At 42.3% G+C, this 15,797-nt stretch overlaps 1 protein-coding gene across 1 annotated transcript in view; it reads right to left on the bottom strand.

Annotated features, from left to right (window-relative positions):
* Positions 1-497: 497 nt before the first annotated feature.
* The window catches only part of rmnd5b (required for meiotic nuclear division 5 homolog B), a 52,272-nt gene continuing 36,972 nt past the window's right edge, over positions 498-15,797 (bottom strand). The window contains exons 7-9 of the mRNA XM_073067789.1: positions 6,214-6,316; positions 5,005-5,159; positions 498-3,429 (exon numbers count right to left, since the gene is read on the bottom strand). Of these exons, the coding sequence (XP_072923890.1) occupies positions 3,366-3,429; positions 5,005-5,159; positions 6,214-6,316 (322 nt within the window). The 3' untranslated portion in view covers positions 498-3,365. The remainder of the gene's footprint in view (positions 3,430-5,004; positions 5,160-6,213; positions 6,317-15,797) is intronic.

The raw sequence follows: 15,797 nt of genomic DNA, 5'->3' as shown, positions 1-15,797 counted from the left end.
TTCCTGCCAGAACAGGCAGTAACTATCCTGAGGATTGCTCTGACTGACATCCAAGCCAAAGGTTTAAAGACCTGTCACTCCCTGTTGTAATTCATTTTGTTTTAGAGGATACCCAGTTCAAAGGCATATAGAGTGTGGCAGCACTTTAGTTGCTCTGAGCAATTCCTCTTGGCACACAGCTGGAAGTCTCAGATTTTATTTTGCCCCAGCCTTTATATTGATCATGAATAAATATCACCAACAGAATGACAACTAAGAAAATTACACAACTGTCCAGTAGAGCAAGTGCTGAAAGTACCCAGGTCCTATAACTCGCTTACATCTTGCAGGATGGCATTTCTTTCCCCGTGAAGACATCAGACCAAACCGCAATGCCCGAGTACATAGTGAGGAAACCGATACTCCTGCCCACCAAACCCGGCCACATGTCGAAAACTAATCAAACATTTTTATCCACGGCATAACAATTGCAAAAAACAGGAAAGCAATTTCAATCATTCAAGCACTTCAACATATTTATTAAACATTTGTTATAGAACATAAATTATATTATGGGTAACAAAATTAAAAGTCACGTAACAGTCTAAAATTATCAAACTCCCGGAACTGGTGATTGCAGGATATTCCATGACCTTTCCTTTGCATTCTTCTGGTTTTGTGGGAGGTCTGGTGACAGGTAAATGAGGGATTATAATTACAGTTGGTTAAATGGTGCAATCTCCCCATTTTTTTTTTAATATTTACACACCATCCAAACAAGAATAAGGTGAGAATGTGGTGAGGGACGGTTATTTGCCACCCTAGTGATTGTGATGTTTTACAAATGCAATAGGAAAACTTACTCCCCTTCCAAATAAAAATTCTGAGCATAGTTTAAGAACTATGTTCCCTATTTGCTTAGCAACCATGCTATCCATTATTAAACTCATCTCTTTACAAACTGTGCGTGCATATTAGGAATTGCTACTGAACCTATTGCAGCCAAGTCTGGGCTTTTACATCGTCTATCACAATTGATTTTGACACCTGCGATTATAATATCTTAATACCTTTGAAGGATTAATTATTGTTGACAGTGATGTTGAGTATTTTACATTCATAACCTAGGGAAACCCCATTGTGCTGAAACCTCCCATCTTATGCCATTTATCCTAGTCAAGTCATTGATTTCTACCCATTTCCCATCTTCTCAGCGCTGCTAGTAAAGGGATGTGAGCAGAACCCAATTCGTGTGTCCACAGGGATGGACGTTACAATGAAGGAAGCCTCCTTTGCAGAACATTTTTAATCAATAAGTGTCTTTGGCAGCTGCACGACACAGTGGGAAGGATAAATCAAAAGGACGAGATCAAAGTAAATATCTATTAAAAAAGTATTCAGAAGACAAATAAAAGTGTAAGAGGTTCCCTCAGCTTCTTAGCAGACTGGTAGAGTGGCAGAAGTTTCCATCTACTGCAGACTCTGCTCAATGCCATTTGTTTGACCCAGTTTGTGACATTTACTTAAGCACTAGATCCTTTTTATTTATTTAAATCCTCAATCTAACTGATTCTCTTCACTCCCAGTCTACGAATCAAACTATTGCATGGTGACCAATCATTTGGGATTTTATGCATACTTCACAAAGACCAATCTGCTTGTAGGTTTATAATTAACAGGTCATTGGAATTTCTGATACGAAATCATAAACAATCAAGCATTTTCTTGTCTCCTGCCCTTGCCACACCCATAGTTACAATCAATGTATTGTAAGTCAGCAATGACTTGCCTTTACCACTCACTCAAAAGCAATGCAAGAGAAAGTTATGATGATGCATTGTGGGAAACTGTCTGCAATGGGACAATTAATAGGGCCATAGATAAACTAAATCATGAATAGTTATAAAAAAAGATAGACTAATAAATAAAACATTAAATTTAAAAGCTGATTTCTGAAAAACACTGAATAGCCATCACCATACCTCAACCCTAGTCTCTTCCCAGGGGTATTCTCACCTGTTGTCAAGGAGACAATACAATTTGACGCAATCTCTCCGCTGAGGCTGTGATTGTAGCAGGGGAATGGTTTCAAGGGGCACTGACAGACCTCTCACCCATGCATAAATTGTTAGCCTGCAAATGAGACCCCAGTCAACCCTACAGGCAAAGTCAGCAACTAGGCCAGTTGTTACAGGCACCCTCATCAGTTCAACCTGACTAACATCTTAAATTGGATGAAGAGTGAGATTATAACATAGCTTCCCTCGGTCCCCCAGTTCCCAGCTCAGGAACGCAACTGTTTCCCTACTTTTGCCCTGATTATAACTGGAAACACAACGAACTTGGGATTTTTTTTTTTTGCATAGCTTCACCAATACGTTCAAGTGAGATGCAGCAAGTATCAGGACAAAATATTCTAAATTGAATTCATGTGAAACCGCTGTTGATGAAAGTAACAGGAATAGTGAGATACGTCACTTTTTCCAAGGCTTAGGATTCAAAATCTGCTGTAAGTTATTGTCAAATGTCATCAACACAGTCCTTAAAACAAAAAGTGGGGGGGGGGGGGGGAAGGGAGTCATTATGAAACAAGTCATAGGTATATTTGTAAAGAGTAGGAATTACATTAGTGGACATCCTTTTACTCTCTGCTTCCACTTGGTGACTGATTTCAGGGAATATCAGATGTGATCCATAGCTGCAGTTCCAATACCAAGCCACGTTCTCCAAAGCACTCAGAAATATCAAAAGAGCCTCACTGAGTTACAATAGCCTAAAAATAGTGCTCACTAGCTTTGGATAGTACTGTAATGGAGATCTCCTGAAAGTGGGGTTAGTGATGCTGGTCGGGGAGAGAAGAAGGGAATGGAGGATAAAGCGTTCTGTGATTGACATACCCAAATTGAACAAGGTGAACTGAAAACATGTATATACCATTCAACCTTATAATAGTGAGAAGTGTCAATGTATAGCTTTTAATTAATCCACTTGACCTCCACTGGCAAAGACGACTCCACAGCAAAATGTTTATGGTGGGTGCTGCTAATATTCGATGGCAACAGATTAGTTGTACTTAAGTACTCGTTAATGGTACTTAAACTACACGATATTTGCTAAGCACTTGCAAGTAGGACAAAAGAAAAATTAGGTGGGATTTAATGGCTAATCCAGGTTCTAGACTAGTGCAAATGAAGTACAGATCCCACAGCGGCTGGGTGAGCAGGGAACCATCAAAACACGTCTGCTATAATCCCCTTTAGCTCCATCCAGGGCAAATCACATTCACACCATCAAGCAGGCTAGGCTGGTCACAGTTACACAGACACACCCTAGTAACAGCTGTCTCCAACAGGAAGCACAATGTCCACTGATCTCAAATACGGCCTTCAGAAATAGATCTGTTTAGCATCAGAGGGAGCTTGTTCCATTGGACAATAGGGGCACTTTAATCTGCACAAAAGGAAAGACAAAAGAATTGATACAGGAACAGATCTCATTGCTCAAAACAAAGAGTCATTAAATCTATGTTAAATGTGCTTTCAGGCAAACATCATACACCAACACCTTTGCAAGCTATAATGAATGAATTTCCATAAAGAGTAAACACAAGACCCTTCCGAAGGGTCTCGGCCCGAAACGTCGACAGTGCTTCTCCCTATAGATGCTGCCTGGTCTGCTGTGTTCCACCAGCATTTTGTGTGTGTTGTTTGAATTTCCAGCATCTGCAGATTTCCTTGTGTTTGCTCTTTAAATTCACTACTGCGAAGCCTCTGCCAGTGATGCCTACACACGAAGGGTCTCAGCCCGAAACGTCGACAGTGCTTCGCCTTATAGATGCTGCCTGGCCTGCTGTGTTCCACCAGCATTTTGTGTGTGTTGTTTGAATTTCCATAAAGCATTGGAGGGTCATATTTGCTACATGTTGGTTGAAATTAGTTAGTTGAGATTAGTACCAAGGCAAAGACTGTGCCTTCTTAAACACTGTAGCGTAAACCTACATCACAAGGAAGATGATGGCAGCATTGAACATGACAAAAGGCGACATCCTTCAGGCGGTTCATGAAACTACTTCTGTCACTTCTTTTGTCTCTTTTCCTTTCAAATGTGGTTCTGCTACTGTTGCAATCTACATTTTAATGGTGGGTTTTTGGGCCGATTGAGCAAGCTGGCACTTTGCTGTCTCCCAGGGCATTCGGTGAAGCTTCAAGCAAAGCATCTGACCTCGAGGCCAAGGAGCCTGGAGACGGCACACGGGCCCATGACTGGCTCCATTTGTCGCCGATTAAAGTGTCGAGGAAGATCGCAATAATCGAGGCGAGAGTGGAGGCAAGGGGTACTCAGCACCTCGCTCACTGCTGCCGGAGGAAGGTGCCTGCGTGTGATGGTCTCTCTCCCTCTCAATGCTGCCGGAGGATTGTGCTGGAGTCCTGGTCTTGGGAAAGGTTTAATCAACGCTGTTTGTGGATTGGACTCTGTCGTTCACTCTGAGTTATGATGTGTTTCTGGCTGCTCCTTTTCTTGTTGCTATCTTGGTTGGGGCAGTGTAGATTGAACTGAACTTTTGTTTGATATTCTGTGTTTTTTGTTCATTCTTCCCCCTTTTCTACAGCGTATGTGTGTAGTGTGCGCGCGCACACTCCTTTGAACAGGTTCCAGTATTTTCTTTATTTCACGGCCATCTCAGGGTTGAATACTGTATACATACTTTGATAATAAATGTACTTTGAATCTTTGAATAAAGAGCCATAGTGTTCATGATTGATACTGAAGTCAGTCCAATGCACACCAACTCTTGAGGGAGTGAAACCAACAAATCCAGCCAGTTATGTACTAAGGAGGCAGTGGGAATGAGTAAAGCAGAAAATATGGAGGACCATGCTATACAAGTTAGAGGTCGCATTTCTTTACGCCTAACAAAATAAACTATTAACTTCCCATCCCCAAGCCAGCAGCCACTTTCAGAAAAGCACATTTCGACCCACCACATGTGACAGGCGCATCAGTCACTGCATCTGGAGTACTTACTTCCCGCCGTTTATCAGTTTGTTCAACGCGTCTCTGGAGATCACGTGGCCGCAAATCAGCTTCATCGGAGGGTTGGATTCAGTAGCCTGCTGTCGGAGGATGGGGCAGGCAAACACAGAGTGGTACCAGCACTTCTTCCCCAGCTCAATCTCAATCTGAAAGAAAGAAAAGGACGGTACAACATTTTTGCTTCTCTTGCTGGGTGAAGGGTAACATTAATTCTGCAGGAATTCGCTTCGTTCCAAGGTGTATGGCAAGTCAGCGGACATACAGTCGGCCCTCCTTATCCGCAGGTTCCGCAAGCACGGATTCAAACCCACGGATAGGGAAAACCCGGAAGTTCTCTCTCCAGCACTCATTGTTTGAGCATGTACAGACTAATTTTTCTTGTAATTATTCCCTAAACAATACAGTATACCAACTATTTACATAGTATTAGGTATTATAAGTAATCTAGAGATGATTTTAAAGTACAGGCAGTCCCCGGGTTATGAAGGAGTTCCGTTCCTGAGTCCGTCTTTAAAACAGATTTGAAGTCGGAACAGGTACATCCAGTATTATTTAGCGTTGGTTAGTCAAACGTTTGTCTTAGTATATAGTAATATATTTTACCTTTCTATGCATATAAAACACTTAAGAAACATACATATTTCAATAATTAAACCACTGCATTGCTTAGTAAAAATTGTAGCTTTCATCAGGGCAGGGCCTTTCACATTATCCATTAAAATTGTTCCGATCATTGACCGACTGTAGCCTAACGCTTTTCCAATGACCCATGGTATTTCACCTCTTTCCGATCGCTTTATTACTTCCACTTTATTTTCAATCATGACCGTGATTATTTTCGTGAACAGTAACACTGCAGATTCATAGCTGCGCCGGGTCCTAAAGACCACCGCATTGAGACAGGTTGAATAAGGTCTGGGGTTCCACTGGGTCCTAAAGTCCACCACATTGAGACAGGTTGAATAAGGTCTGGGGTTCCACTGGGTCCTAAAGTCCACCACATTGAGACAGGTTGCATAAGGTCTGGGGTTCCACTGGGTCCTAAAGTCCACCACATTGAGACAGGTTGAATAAGGGACTTGAGCATCCGCTGGGGGGGGTCCCAGAACCAATCCCCCGGGGATAAGGAGGGCCGACTGTACTGCTAAAACAGAATGTTGTTTAGAATCTGCTAATGTGACATCAGTAGGCAATACTCACTGGAAGCTCGTCCTTTTGGCTCCATATCCCCGTGCACTGTCGCTGTTCAATTACTGCCTTAATATTCAGCAGAACCGGCAATGCGAGACATCCAGCAGAAAAGCTGTGAAAGTAAGGAGAATATCGTCAACGGGAGTGTGTCTGGACAAGGAGTATGACCAGCTGTGGACTGGAAATGTCCTCTTGTTTAACAAAACACAGTGATTGAAGCCGTCATTCCTTTGCATACCCACTTCAAGATAGCAGAGTTGCCAAAAGGTTACCATCTTCCCCACTTCTCAATAACCACCCCCCCCATTAATTGACAAACTTACCAGGAAAAATGGAATATGAGGAATGCATCTTTACTTTGTTTTCCAAGCACTGAATGGACTCGCCTATCCTGGGCTGTGACATTAGCCTATCTTTCCCAACTTCCCCTTGCACGCTGCCGACTGACTTATGGGAGCAAACAAACTCTACCAGTGTAGTAGAAAATTGGAGGGAAATTTTCATTCTAAAGGAGGAATTTTTTTTTTTTTTTTTTTTTAAAACGCAGTGCGACCTGGGCTTGAGAGTGAGGAGGGATATCAGAAAGTCTTGAGTCTTATTTAAAACCACCTGGAAGAACTGCAGACCAAAACTGAACAGTATTTCTTATCCCTTTCAACTCGTGTATGACTGGGTGAGGGACCCTTTCTCTGAATCTACTGCTCAGCCCGAGAACCCGACCTCGAGAGAAGAGGAAGAACTTTGTGAACTGCAGTCTGATCGTGCATTTAAGATGAGATTTAGTGACCTGCCCCTGGACAAGTCCTGGATTTCTGTGAAATTAGAGCATCCTGCCATTTATGGGAAAGCAAGGAATATTTTGCTGTGAGCCAGCTTTCTCTTAGTTAACAAGCATCAAAAGCAAGGATAGAAATACGCTCAATTCAGTTGAAGGTGAAATCTGTGTGTGCTTATCCCAAGTTCGACCCAGAAATGAGTATTTGTGCAGCAAAAAAAAAACAAGCGCAGGTTTCACATGCTAGGCCTATATTTGAGCCTGACCATGTCACTTAGTAAGAAAATGTTCTTTCAAAGTCTTGTATAAAATTGTGTCTTAGGCTACATTTTTATTCATATTGCTTTGGCTTATGGTTTTAGTAACTTTACTATTCAACAATGTCAATAAATTTTCATGTTGTAAATAGCATTAATTAAAATCAATTTAAAACCTTTATTTAAATTAAACCTACAGAGCCCATCTTTAGAAAAATTAAATCCCTTTTTGGTTTAAGCCAGTTATTTAACAGAAATTTATTATGTTTTCCTTATGAGCTTTAAAATTTATGAAAGGGAAAGTTTAATTTCAAGAAAGGGCAAGCTAAGCTTTGCTTTTTTTTTCCAAGAAAGGTTGACTAAAAATTCATTCTCTACTCAAAAGAGCATTGATAATTATTTTTGGATTATTATATCTACAACTTATCGTTAGCTGTAGATATAATAATTTTTATGCAGGGTTTCCCTGACACCTGAAAATTATTTCAAGCGTTTTTGCAGGGCAAAAAGATTGAGAAAGACTGATCTAAACTGAACAATTTTCAGAAACACAGGCAACTGGAATCTTGCATCACAAAAGACATGTGCCTATCCCAACTTTTTAAGAGTTATTCAATTAGCCTCAAATTCGAGGCTCTTTATTTCTTTTTATTGATTTTTTAATGCATTTTCTACAACACTACAAAAAAAACCCAAGAACAAAATAGGAAATTAATACAGTGCAAGATAAACATACAATAAGATAATATAATACAGAATATAATAATTGAAAAAGCACCCAAATTAAAGTCGTGTAAAGTTAGTGTCCACCCCCACCCCCGCAAAAAAAACCTCCAGACCAACCACAGCAAAATGTGGTAAATATAAATCAGAACATTCAAACCCCTAAATCTGTAAATACAATTAAAAACAGAAGATAATAATGTCTACTACCAAAAAGAAAGCTGAAAGTAAGGGACTGAAAAAGAAACTTAATCAAAAGGAAAGTTATGAAAATATCCAAGAAAAGGTCCCCAGACCTTATGAAACTTTATGTCTGAATTAAGAATTGAGTAATGAATTTTTTCAAGGTCTAAGCAGGACATAATATCGTTAAGCCATTGAGCGTGCATGGGTGGGGAAACATCTCTCCATCTAAGAAGAATTAGACATCCAGCCAGGAGAGAAGCAAAAGATAATATTCGACGTTTAGTCAAACTCAAATGTATATCTGTCTCACTTTTGAGGCTCTTTATGGAAACCTCTGTAAGTACTTTCCGACCAAGTCCTCTTCTAATTCCCCTATAAAAATTTACTGCTGAATTTTTTACCAATACCCAGGTAAATCTAGACCTTAATAGCACCTGGCATGAAGACATTTTGTCTTGTTTCCTCCATTGTTCTTTTTGCTAGCTACTTTTGTATTGCTTCAACAAAATTTTGATTTTTGTTTTACCACCTGCTAAATTCAATTGAAACCCCCAGCTTCTCTGCATCAGGAGGTTTCAGAGCTTCCAAATTGCCCATGGTCCAATCACTGGTTTTTCCCACAAACTCGAAAGCCAGTTCAAACCAATTTCTGCCCCAGACTCTACTCCTTATGCCACCGTCATAAAGATTTCTGACTCTTTCTGGAACAAATTGTTCCAGCCCCTCACTCAGCTAACCTTCAATCGAGCCTTGTGAAAGCACATTTACACCTATACAATCCCTCTAACTGCTTGTATATTTCTCGCATAAAATCTCACAAGACCATAAGACATGGGAGCAGAATTCCTCGGAGCTATTACGCCATTTCATCACAGTCAATTTATTATCCCTCTCAACCCCATTCTCTTGATAACTATTTACACCCTTAATAATTAAGAGCCTACCAACCTCTGCTTTAAATATATCCAATGACTTGGCCTCCACACCTGACTATAGCAAAGAATTCCACAGATACACCACCCTCCGGCTAAAGAAATTCCTCCTCTGTTCTAAAAGGATGCTCTTGTATTCCGAGGCTGTGCCCTCTAGTCCTAACTTCCCCCACTATAGGGAGCATCCTCTCTGCATCTACTCTATCTAGGCCTTCCAATATTTGATAGGTTTCAATGATACACCCCCTCACTCTTCTAAACTCCAGCAAGTACAGGCCCAGAATCATCAAGCTCGCATGATAACCCTTTCATTACAGGAATAATTCTCCTGAACTTCCCTCTGGACCCTCTCCAATGTCAGCACATCCTTTCTTAGATAAGAGGCCCAAAACTACTCACAATACTCCAAACGAGGCCCCCCCCCCCAGTGTCTTATAAAGCCTCAGTATTACATCCTTGCTTTTATCTATGCTAACATTGCATTTGCCTTGCTTACCACTGTCTCAACCTGCAAGTTAACTTTTAGGGAATCTTGCATAAGGACACCAAGTCCCTTTGCACCTCTGATTTCTGAAACTGATCCCTGTTCAGAAAATAGTCTATGTCTTTATTCTATCTACCAAAATACATGGCCATACACATCTCTACTGTATTCCATCTGCCACTTTGCTCGCTCTCCTAACCTGTCCAAGTCCTTTTACAGACTCCCTACTTCACAAGATGGCGCCGTGTACGGCGGCCATTTTGTGGGTTCCATTCCAACTTTACAGTGTACTGCTAATTTCTGCAGTTTCCTCGGCATTTCTTGATCAAGAAGCTGATAGTCACATCAGATATGATCGACTGACTCTTCTAAACATTGGGAAGAAGGCATTTATCCACTACCTGCCGCCTTTTCTGCACTGGAACTCCTGCTTGCATGATCCATGGGAGGTTCATTTATTACAACACTGCTACCTCAGAAGGAGCGCCAGAGGCGAGGTAAAAGGGACAGCGTGCTAATCAGCTGTCGCTCCCAGGCATACTCCTGGCTACCGTTCAGTCCCTGGACAACAAGCTGTGCAAACTGAGAGCCAAAACCTCCTACCAGCAGGAAACAAAGGAATGTAATGATTTGTGCTTTGTGGAGACCTGGCTGATGGTGGAGATACCGGATCGTGCCATCGAGCACCCTGGGTTCTCCCTGTTCTGGGCTGACAGGTCAAAAAACCTCTCTGGGAAGAATAAAGGAGGAGGGGTATGCTTCATGGTCGATAATGTTTGGTGCAACCCCTGGAATGTGCATGCTCTCAAATCCTATTGTTCCCCGGATCTGGAGTACCTTGAGCTGCTGTGTAAACCTTTGTGGCTGCCTAGAGAGTTCATGGCTGTTATTATCACAGCTGTGTATATTCTACCGCAGGCTGATACTGACCTGGCTCTCAAAGAACTGTATGAGACTATCAGCACCTTGGAGATGGCACACCAGAGGCTGCCTTCATCGTCGCCGGTGACTTTAATAGAGCGTCACTGTCTAAAGTCTCTGTGAAGTTTTGTCAACACATCCAGGTGAGCACACGGAGAGGTAGCATTCTCAACCACTGCTACGCTCCCTTCCGCAATGCTTGCAAAGTGCTTCTCCGCCTGATCACTCTTCCATCGTCCTTCTGATGTACAGGCAGAAGCTGAAACAAGAGGCGGCCATAGTTAAAACCGTCCTCTGTTGGTCCGACCAATCGGCCTCCATGCTACAGGACTGCTTTGAGGACGCCAGCTGGAATGTCTTCCATGATGAGGATGTCTCCGAGTTTACGGAAGACATCATGAGTTTCATCCGGAAGTGCATCAAGGGTATTGTCCCCCAGAAACTGGTCAGGGTCTATCCAAACCAGAAACCCCGGATCAACAGCTCCGTGCGAGACATTGCTGGTAATCAGCAGGAGCTCAAGAAATGCAGCTACGACCTGCTCAAAGTCATCCAGGCAGCGAAACAAAAATACAGGGACAAGACCCAGACACAACTTTACACCAACAACACACGCAGCTTATTGCAAGGTCTGCACACCATCGCAGACTTCCAAGCTAAATGCAGAGGCATTTCCCACATCGCTGCCTCTCTCCCAGATAAATCTTCTTTCTTTTCAAATCTTTTTATTATTATTATTATTATTCAAAAATACACAGCTACATCGAAGTAACAACACTTACAATGCCTCAAAAAATTATCTTAAAGATTGAAAATTTTTGTGAATAAAAAAAACCCTACTAAGCAAGAAAAGTGAGGAAAAAAAAGCCCATTGAGGGCACAACCCCGGAGCCGTGCGTCATACAGAAAGCTTCTAAAAATAAACATCAAACCGCCAACAAAAAGAAACAAATATATCAAAACAAAATTTACACTTAGATTGTGGAGGAAATTTATCAGTTAACTGAAATGATAGTAACGAGCAAATGAGCCCCATCTCTTCTCAAAATCAAACAAAGGTTCGAAGGTTCGACTTCTAATTTTCTCCAAACTGAGACACAGCATCACTTGAGAGAACCACTCTCCCAGATAAATCTTCTTTACGCTCGGTTTGATGGCGTCAACACCGAGCCCCTGAAGCGACCTGCACCTTAGTCATCACTGAGGCTGAAGTACGCAGGTGTTTCCAACGAGTGGACAGCCACAAGGCTGTGGGACCTGATGGCATCCCGGGGTGGGTGCTCAGGATGTGTGCGACACAAATGGCAGGAGTGTTTACAGATATTTTTAATCTTCCCTCTCCCAGTGTAGAGTGCCCTCCTGCTTCAAAACATCCACCATTGTCCCTGTACCTAAATAGACCAAGGAAACATGTCTGAACGACTGGCGTCCTGTCGCACTCACCTCAATAATAAGTGAATGCTTTGAGAGGCTGGTCAAGGATTACATCTGCAGCATGCTACCACCCTCACTGGACCTCCTACAATTCGCCTACTGACACAACCGATTGACAGATGACACAATAGCCACAGCTCTACACACCATCTTTATACACCTGGAGAAGGATGCTTATTTGAGAACGCTTTTCTTGGATTCAACACCATAATTCCCTCCAGGCTCGACAAGAAGCTCAGAGACCTTGTGTAGCTGGATCCTGGACTTCCTGTCAGATTGCCAGCAGGTGTTAAGAGTGAGCTCCCTCACCTCTGCCCATCTGACCCTCAACACAGGTGTCCCTCAGGGCTGTGTCCTAGGCCCCCTCCTTTACTCTCTGTATACCCATGACTGTGTCGCCACCCACAGCTCCAATCTGCTAATCAAATTTGCTGATGACACTAACTGATTGGCCTAATCTCAAATAATAATGAGGCAGCCTACAGAGAGGAAGTCATCACCCTGACACAGTGGTGTCAAGAAAACAATCTCTCCCTCAACGTTGCAAAAACAAAGGAGCTGGTTGTGGATTACAGGAGGAATGGAGACAGGCTAACCCCTGTTGACATCAATGGATCTGGGGTTGAGAGGGTAAACGTGTTTAAGTTCCTCGGCATAAACATCACCAAGGACCTCACGTGGTCTGTACATACCGGCTGTGTGGTGAAACTGGCACAACAGAGCCTCTTTCACCTCAGATGGTTGAGGAAGTTTGGTATGGGGCCCCCAAATCCTAAGAACTTTCTAAAGGAGGACAATTGAGAGCATCCTGACTGGCTGCATCACTGCCTGGTATGGGAACTGTACTTCCCTCAATCACAGAACTCTGCAGAGAGTGGTGCAGACAGCCCAGCGCATCTGTAGATGTGAACTTCCCACTATTCAGGATATTTGCAAAGACAGATGTGTAAAAAGGGCCCAAAGGATGATTGGGGACCCGAGTCACCCCAACCACAAACCGTTCCAGCTGCTACCATCTGAGAAAAGATACCACAGCATAAAAGCTAGGACTAACAGGCTCAGGGACAGCTTCTTCCATCAGGCCATCAGACTGATTAATTCACACTGATACAATTGTATTTCTAAGCTATATTGACTGTCCTCTATTTATTACAAATTACTATAAATTGTACATTTAGAAGGCGGCATAACAAAGATTTTTACTCCTCATGTATGTGAAGGATGTACGTAATAGTCAATTCAATTCAATACTACCTGCTCCTCCACTTATCATTGATTCATCTGTAAACTTTGCTACAAAGCATCAATTCTGTCATCCAAATCATTGACATATAAAGTGAAAAGAGGCAGTCACACCACTGACCCCGCCAGAACACCACTAGTCACTAGCAGCCAACCAGAAAAGTCCCTCTGCATTCCTATTCTGCCTCTTGTCAGTCAGCCAACCTCCCTGTCCATCCTAGTATCATTCCTGTAATAGCATGGGCTCTTAGTTTGTTAAGCAGCCTCATGTGCAGCACCTTGTCAAAGACCTTCTGAAAACCCAGACTTCTCCTGACTCTCCTTTGTCTATCCTGCCTGTTATTTCCTTAAAGAATTCCAACAGATTTGTCAGGCAATATTTCCTCTTAAGGAAACCATGCTGATGTTGGCCTCCAAGGACCCTGAAACCTTATCCTTCATAATGGACTCTTAAGATCTGACCGCCCACTGAAGTCAGGCTAAATAACCTGTAATTTCCTTTCTTCTGCGTCCCTCTTTAGAGAGTTGAGTGACATTTACAATTTTCTAATCCTCCGGAACCTTTCCAGAATCTAGTGATTTTTGAAAGATTATTAGTAATGACTCCACAATCTCTTCAGCTACATCTATCAGGGCCCTGTGGATATAGTACATCTGGTTCCAGGTGACTTATCTACCTTCAGACCTCTTAGTTTCCCAAGCACCTTCTGTTTAGTAATGGCAACTGCACTCAAATCTGCCCCCTAACACTCTCAAATTTCTTTGTCTTCCACAGTGAAGACTTCTGCAAATACGAGTTCACCTGCTCTTTCTGTCATACCTTTGAGCCATACCTAACTGGAGATCCAATTGCACAGGACAAAGTTCTTGTGATGAAGCTGTTTGAGTGGTACTCTTTAACACTCTACATTGATCATACATTTTCCAAAAAACAAGTCAGAGGATATTGTTTAGATAGTGACTGACAGCAGAGTTGATGCTTTCACTTCCTATGGATGCAGATTCCAGCTGATGTAGCCTTTGCTAGATTCAGGCAAGAATGGCCAATTGCACAATACAAGGTTATAACAGGCCAGATGGAAAAAATGACTCCGTCCATAATTTAGTGCTTCAACCAGTTTATCCACTGGAGGAGAGCAACTTGACTATTTACCCAAAAGCCAGGATTGCAGAAGATGGACAGAAGAGTGGGTTCAGAATATGTAGAATTGCAGCTTCATAATATCCCCACTTTGATGCAAAATGCTGTAAGAAACAACTTTACAATAAAACCGAAGGAAAGAGACGGAATGAAACATTTCTACAAGTTTCTGTGCTCTGTAATTCTTCTGTATAACTAGTGCTCATTTGGATACACAAAATGGGACAAACAACTTTCACATCAGAATATCTAACAAAGGAAAGCTAAGCAGCTATTTAATGTTAAAATGAAGGATAAGTCCAATGAATTTGATCCGAAAACATTGAATTTTTAAACCCGTTTTTGTTTTAATCCTGAATGATAATCATGTGAAGAGGAAGACAGCCTAGAGCAAAACCCTACCCAAACTCAACAGGAAGATGAAACTGCAGTGACACTGATACAATGATCTCATCTCTTCATCTGCCAGTGGCTCCCAGGGATTTTACCTTCTGTGCTCCGAGCAGTTTGAAAAAGAGATCTCAGTTGAAGTCATGGGAACAGAAACAAGCAAAAAAAAACACACTAATATACTAAACTTCAGAAATTGCTCCGCTATATTTACAATTGCTGGTTTGCCTGCATTTTTTATATACATGAGAGATGAGGTCAAGCCAATCAACTGGTGAAAACTTTTGATGCTTTTAATTCTCCCTCACAGTGCTCCACCCATCCCAGCAGGTTAAACCTCAAGATTAAACTGCTTAACTGCTACCATCATTGACAGGATTCTCAACTGCTGCTTTTCCATTTCCTACACTTGTGCTCTAAAATCCTGTCCTCAGCTTCCACACATCACCCCCCACATTCCTCCTCCATAATTTCTGATGCTTTCAGTGAGGTTCCTCCAGACAAAGCCTCCACTCAGTGTTCCAAAGGGACTGTTCCCTTCAGACCTTCTGTTCACTTGTGCTTCCCCACACTCACTCCTATCCTCATGATATCTTTCCAAATAACCACTGGAGCAGCAACACCCCCACATTTATTGCTTCCCTCCCCACCATCTGGTTAGCCAAACAGGGAAACTGCATTTCACTTCCAGTTTGGTGAATTGCATCTGCACTCTCCGTGCCTTTTCCCCTGGAGAAAGCAAACACTGACCGGGTGATTACTTTGCAGAACACCTCCATTCAGTTCATCAGGGTGACCATTGAACTTTCAGGTGCCTGATGCCCTAATTCCCCACCCCATTCTGACCCCCTGGTCTTTCTCCCCTCATATTGGTCTATGGGAGCCAAATGCAAACTTGAGAAACAACTTTTCTTCCAATGAAGCAAGCTTCTGCCCTCAGGACTCACACCATGTTCACCTGCTTCAGATAACCAGTCTTTCCAGTTTCTGTCAGAACGTGGGAGTGCTCATCAGATCCAGCAACGTACATGGCAATAGTGGGGACAGAGACCACAGAAGCAGTGGAACTGTCAGAGAGAAAGGGCATCAGCCTAGGCTATTTCTTTCC

This window comes from Hemitrygon akajei, chromosome 15 (assembly GCF_048418815.1).
Source record: "Hemitrygon akajei chromosome 15, sHemAka1.3, whole genome shotgun sequence".
NCBI classification, from domain to species: Eukaryota; Metazoa; Chordata; class Chondrichthyes; order Myliobatiformes; family Dasyatidae; genus Hemitrygon; species Hemitrygon akajei.
This window is presented reverse-complemented; position numbering and strand designations above follow the sequence as displayed.